The 6,719-nt window shown below is 41.2% G+C and overlaps 1 protein-coding gene across 1 annotated transcript in view; it reads left to right on the forward strand.

The window, feature by feature from the left end:
* DOCK3 (dedicator of cytokinesis 3) overlaps window positions 1–6,719 on the forward strand; it is a 494,638-nt gene that overhangs the window by 359,386 nt on the left and 128,533 nt on the right. Inside the window, exon 20 of the mRNA XM_011992509.1 lies at window positions 6,061–6,142. Coding sequence (XP_011847899.1) covers window positions 6,061–6,142 — 82 coding nt within the window. The remainder of the gene's footprint in view (window positions 1–6,060; window positions 6,143–6,719) is intronic.

The following is a 6,719-nucleotide window of genomic DNA, read 5'->3' on the forward strand; positions in this document are numbered from 1 at the left end:
GTCCAAGTGATCTCATTGTTCAGTTCCCACCTATGAGTGAGAACATGCAGTGATTGGTTTTCTGTTCTTGCGATAGTTTGCTGAGAATGGGTCATGGTTCTTTATCCAGCTTGCCACTCTATGCCTTTTAAATGGAAAATTTTGTCCATTTATATTCAAAGTTAGTATTGATATGTGTGGATTTGATCCGGTTATGATGTTAGCTGGTTATTTTACAGACTTGTTTATGTAATTGCTTTATATTGTCACTGGTCTGTGTACTTGTGTGTTTTTGTGGTGGCTGGTAATGGTCTTTTCTTTCCATATTTAGTGCTTCCTTCAGGAGCTCTTATAAGGCAGGTCTGGTGGTAACAAATTCCCTCAACATTTGGTTGTCTGAAAAGGATCTTATTTCTCCTTCGCTTATGAAGCTTAGTTTGGTTTGAGATGAAATTATTTGTTGGAATTTCTTTTCTTTAAGAGTGTTGAATATTGGCCCCCAGTCTCTTCTTATGTGTAGGGTTTCTGCTGAGAGGTGCACTTTTAGTCTCATGGGCTTCCATTTGTAGGTGACCTGATCCTTCTTTCTAAATGCCTTTAATACTTTTTTCTTTCATTTTGACCTTGAAGAATCTGATGAATATGTGTCTTAGAGATGATCTTCTTGTCAAGTATTTTACTAGGGTTCTCTGCATTTCCTGAATTTGAATGTTGGCCTTTCTAGCTAGGTTGGGGAAGTCTTCATGGATGATATCCTGAAATATGTTTTCTAAGTTGGTTCTGTTTTCCCCGTCTATTTCAAGGACACCAGTGAGTTGTAGACTTGGTATCTTTACATAATCCCATATTCCTCAGAGGTTTTGTTCATTCATTTTCATTCTTTTTTCTCTGTTCTTGTCTGACTGTCATATTTCAGAAGGCCAGTCTTCAGGCTCTGAGATTCTTTCCCGAACTTGGTCTATTCTGCTGTTAATACTTGCAATTGCATTCTGAAATTCCTGTAGAGTGTTTTTCAGCTCTGTCAGGTCAGTTACATGCTTTTCTATACTAGCTATTTTGTTTGTCAGCTCCTGCATTGTTTTATCATGATTTTTAGCTTCCTTGGATTAACTTTCAGCATACTCCTGTAGCTCAATGATCATCATTCCTATCCATATTCTGAATTCTATTTCTGTCATTTCAGCCCTTTCAGCCCAGTTCAGAACCCTTGCTGGAGAGGTGATGCAATCATTTGGAGGAAAGAAGGCTTTTTGAGTTGCCAGGGTCTTTGTGCTGGTTCTTTCTCGTCTTTGTGGGCTTGTCACTCTTCAATCTTTGAGGTTGCTGTCCTTTGGATGAGTTTTGGGTTTTTTTTCCTTTTATCCTATTTGATGACCTTGAGTGTTTGATTGTGGTGTAAGGTGGATTCAGCCAGCTGGATTCATTTCTGGAACATTTTAGGGGTCAGTGCTCAACTCCCTAACTCCTGGACTGTGCACTCTAACACAACTTGGAGACTTGTATTGGGCCCCAACTTTGTTCTCTGGCTCCTCAAGGTTAGGAATCCACTGTACTGGGTAGGCTGAGATGCTCCCAGACTGCTGGCCATTTCACTTTGGCTGGGTGGTGTAAGCCAAAGTATTTCATAGTGCAGTGACAGCTGGATCTATCCCCTTTCACATGTGCCAGCAGCAGTGGGTACAGCAGCTGTGGCAGAGTCACCTGTGGCAGAGTGCTAGCAGGTGCTGGTGCCGGGGTACCTGCCTCCCTGCATGTGTTGACCAAGGTGGCAGAGGCAGCACAGCTGGGCAGAGCTGGGGCCCCTGCTGGCAACTTTTGCACAGTCACAGTAGAGGTGGTGATGGCGCAGGGTTGGGACACTGAAGGTCTGGGTGCTTTCTCTGTGTCCTGCAAGCAGAAGTGGTCACTCAGGATAGGGGAGGATCTGCTATTCTCTGCACAGTGTTAGGGCAAAGGTGGGGCACTGGCAGGGGCAGGGCTGGCTGGCTCTGTGCCCACCAAGGCTCTATCTGCAGTGGTGGTGGGAGCAGGGGGCAGGCTGCACTCCTACATGCTAGCCCACTTTTTAATGGAAAAAGGAAAGCAAAACCTGCCAGTGCAGACACAAGCCAGTAAAGCATTGTGGAGAGTTGCCATGGGTCCTGGGGAACCTGCAGTATGGGGAGGGGGCATGCGGGCTGGTGCGTGGCATAGGGTCGCTGCAATGGAGCTCTCCCCACCGTCAAGCATGGTCTGTGTAGAAACTATGATGTGAGGCCCACAGGTCACCTGAGGCTGCCCTGCAAGCAGGTATGGCCAGACTTGGGCCCCAGGAGAGGCCAGCCGATCAAGGAGTGCTCAGGATAGACCAGCCCCATCTGATGAGCAAGACCGCTCTGTAGAGTTCAAGACCAACAGTTCCCCTAGGGCTGAAGTCTCCCATGGGAGCAAGTCAAGCCTAAGGGGATGACCATCCCTGGCTGTGCACCACTGCAGACACTCCCACACCAACACCCCTGGGCTCCACATCAGCTGGTTTGCTACCCCTACCACTTCTCTAAGCAGCTCTCCCTGCCAACTCAAGTATCTGTGGTAGTTGAGGGTTCTCCTTCTGTCAGGGTTCCAGAGGCCATTGGTAAGAGCAAATTGCTCCTTAATAGTTCACTCACCTTTCCTCCAGAGCCACTGAGGGCCAGGCTGGTTTCTGGGGTTTTTTTTGATAGTAGCCACCCTAATGGGTGTAAAGTGATATTTCTTTATGTTTTTTATTTGTGTTTCCCTAATTATCTTCCTTGGAGAAATGTCTATTCAAGTCCTTCACCCATTTTTTTTAAAAGAGGTTATTTGTTTTATTGTTGAGTTATAGGAGTTGTTTATATATTCTGAGTATTAACCCCTTATCAGTTATATGATTTATAAATATTTTTCCCAGTCACTTGGTTACCTTTTCACTCTGTTGATTTTGTCCTTTGAGACACAGAAGTTTTTAAATTTTTGATGTAGTCCACCTTGTTTTTTGTTGTTGCCTGTGCTTTTGGTGTCATTTTCAAGAAATCATTGCCTAATGTCATGAAGCTTTCACCTGTCTTTTTTTTAAGTGTTTTATAATTCTAGCCTTTACATTTAGGTCTTTGATCCATTTTGAGTTAATTTTTGTATATTGTGTAAGATAAGTGTCTGACTTCATTCTTTTTGCATGTGGATATCCAATTTCCCAGTTCCATTTATCGAAGCTGTCTTTTCCCCACTGAATGGCCTTGTCATCCTTGTCAAAAGGGTGGTACTTTGGCCCCTTGACCATATATGTGAGGCTTTATTTCTGGCCTATTTTTTTCCATTGTTTTATAAATATGTCTTTATGCTAATTCAACGTTGTTTTGATTGCTGTAGCTTTGTGATGTTTTGAAATCAGGAAGTGTGAGACTGCAATTTTGTTCCTCTTTTTCAAGATGCTTTTGGCTATTCCAGGTCACTTGTAATTCCATATTAGGATGGACTTTTTTTTTTCTTCAAAAAATACCGTTGGAATTGTGTTAGGGATTGCATTAAATCTGTAGATCACTTTGGGTAGCATTTACATCTTTAATAACAATATTAAACCTTCTAATTCATGAATATAAGATGTATTTCCATTTATTGCTATCTTTTATTTCTTTAAGCAACATGTATAAAACTCTTTTGTCTCCTTACATACGTCCTAAGTATTTCATTCTTTTTGATGCTCTTGTAAATGGAATTGTTGTCTTAATTTCATTTTCAGATTATTCATTTTTAGCATGTAGAAATGTATTTTATTTTTTGTGTTGATTTTGTGTCCTGCAACTTTACTGAATTTATTTATTAGTTCTAACAGGTTTTTTGGGGGGATTCTTTAGGGTGTTCTACATATAAGATTGTATCATCTGAAAACAGAGCATTTTATTCTTCCTTTTTAATTTGAATGTCTTTTATTTCTTTTTCTTGCCTAATGTTACTGGCTAGGACTTCCAGTACTATGTTGAATAAAAATGTCAAAAACGAGCATTTTTATCTTGTTTCTGATCTTAGATGAAAAGCTTTCAGTCTTCTACCATTATGTTTGATGTTAGCTGTGGGCTTTCAGCTGATATTTCAAACTATAGTTTGTTACATAGTTGCTATACTTTTACTTCTAGGAAATGATGGTAAAGCTGCTAAAAATGTCTTGTTTTTTCCATGAGAAACATTTGAATAGCTAAAATAGCACCCACAAAAAAATGTCAAAGAATATAAAAAGACAGTTCATAAAGGAGTTTATATAACTAGTAAACAAATATGAGAAACACAGGTTATCTAAGACCATTAAAGCAAGCCACACATAGTGGCTCACACCCGTAATCCCAGCACTTTGGGAGTCTGAGGCAGGTGGATCACTTGAGGCCAGGAGTTCGAGACCAGCCTGGCTAACGTGGTGAAACCCCATCTCTACTAAAAATACAAACATCAGCCAAGCATGGTGGTGCATCCTCCCCTTCCCGTAATCCCAGCTGCTTGGGAGGCTGAGACACAAGAATTGCTTGGACCCTGGAGGCAGAGGTTACAATGAGCTGAGATCGCGCCACTGCACTCCAGTCTGGTTGACAGAGCAAGTGTCTGTCTCAAAGAAAAAAATAAATAAGACCATTAAAGCAATAAGAAATCACCATTTTCCTTATATCTTTCTTTCCTTCTTTCTTTCTTTCTTTCTTTCTTTCTTTCTTTCTTTCTTTCTTTCTTTCTTTCTTTCTTTCTTTCTTTCATCTTTCTTTCTTTCTTTCTTTCTTTTTTTTTTAGACAGAGTCTTGTACTGTCGCCTGGGCTGGAGTGCAATGGCCTGTTCTTGGCTCACTGCAACCTCTGCCTCCTGGGTTCACATGATTCTCCTGCCTCAGCTTCCCAAGTAGCTGGGATTACAGGAACACACCACCATACCCAGATAATTTTTTGTATTTTTAGTAGAGATGGGGATTCACTATGTTGGCCAGATTGGTCTCAAACTCCTGACCTTGTGATCCACCCACCTCAGCCTCCCAGAGTGCTGGGATTACAGGCATGAACCACCACACCCAGCCAGAAATCACCATTTTCTTATGCGAAATTAGCATAATTATTGAAAATATAAATAAAACCCAATGGTGGCAAGGCTATGGAGTCACTGGAACTCTGATACTTTAATGTCACTTTGGAGAGTGGACTGTACTATGTGCTTTATATGCGTCATTCTATTAGTGTTTACAATAACTTTGAGATGTACCATTTCCCCATATTTTCATTGAAGAGAACGAGACACAGGGGATTAAATAACTCATTCAATGATACAAAACTAGATATTGATAGGCTCCAGAATATCCCTGGCCTATACTCCTGACCTCTGTGCTCTGTTGCCATATAAATATGCAGACCTTCTGACCCAGTAATCTCATTCCATTCAGATGACTTAGTCCTAAGGAAATAAGATAGATGGGATAGAGCAGGAGTTGTGAATAGGGACTCCTGGGACTACATACTTTTATTCAGAGTCTACTATTTACTAGCTGGTGTCAGATGTTCTGAAAACCTGGCAATTTAAGACAAAATAAAAATATACACATCCAGTCCAGGTCTTTAGGAAAACTATTTTTTTTTTCTTTCAGATGAGATCTTGTTCTGTTGCCCAGGCTGGAGTGCAGTGGCACAGTCATGGCTCACTGCAGCCTTTACCTCCTGGGCTCAATTGATCCACCTGATTCAGCCTCCTGAGTAGCTGGGACTACAGGCGTGCACCACCATGCCTGGCTAATTTTTGTATTATTTTGTAGAGATAAGGTTTCACCATGTTGCCCAGACTTGGGTGGAAACTTTCTTGTAATCAAAAAGAAATATATGTCAGAGATAGTGGGGAAAAGTTATTTTAATTGCTGTTTAAAATGTGGCAACTCCTATGGACAAAGGGTGTTGTTTGTTCTCAGATGACCTGAATATTCCAAAGCTATAATGGATCTGCCACTCCTTTCTAGCTTATCAGCAGAATATTATATCCTATTTGCCTAATTCAGGGCTACAAACATTTCAGTCTGCATTACTTTTGAATTAAAGTGGGGTTTCTGGAACTGTTCTCTTTCCCAGGGAGCTCATCCGCTGTTTGAAGTGGTATATGGACTGCTCAGCAGAACTGATTCGACAGGACCACATTCAAGAAGCCATGCGGGTAATGTACTAACCTCTTCATACATAAGAGACCCACTCATGCAATTATTTGTGAGTAATCTCAATGATATAATGTGCAGGACAAATGTTGACATCGCAGTACCTGGCCTGCTTTCAGGAATTACTGTCTTGATCCACATAATTTCTCTTTCTTTACCTTGATTTTGTCCCAGAAAACCTTTATTCCTGGTAATTTTAAAGAAGGAGGGAGAGATGATATGCACATGGCTCCTGGCCATCCTCCCCTGCCTGATTTCTTACCCATAGTATCAGTCCTTTCTACCACTGGCTAAAGTATAGTAACTCCTTCTAAGCCAATGTTGGTGGCAATGTTGATTGAATTAAGATCCTCTAATAGTGTTCTGTTTTTTGGTAGTTACTAAGCATTCATTTTTTGAACTGTTTTAAGTAAAAAAAGCTGAGTAGATGCACTGTATGTGGATTTGTTCAGAGGAAGATAATCTTAAAATTGTGGCCTTAGGAAGAACTGTGGTCTTCCATGGTCGTGACCATTGTCAGCATTCCTGCTGGGACAGGTTCCCTGACAAGGCAGCCCTTTGTATTGCTGGGTAGCTCCA

This window comes from Mandrillus leucophaeus, unplaced genomic scaffold (genome assembly GCF_000951045.1).
Source record: "Mandrillus leucophaeus isolate KB7577 unplaced genomic scaffold, Mleu.le_1.0 Scaffold412, whole genome shotgun sequence".
In the NCBI taxonomy this organism is placed as follows: domain Eukaryota; kingdom Metazoa; phylum Chordata; class Mammalia; order Primates; family Cercopithecidae; genus Mandrillus; species Mandrillus leucophaeus.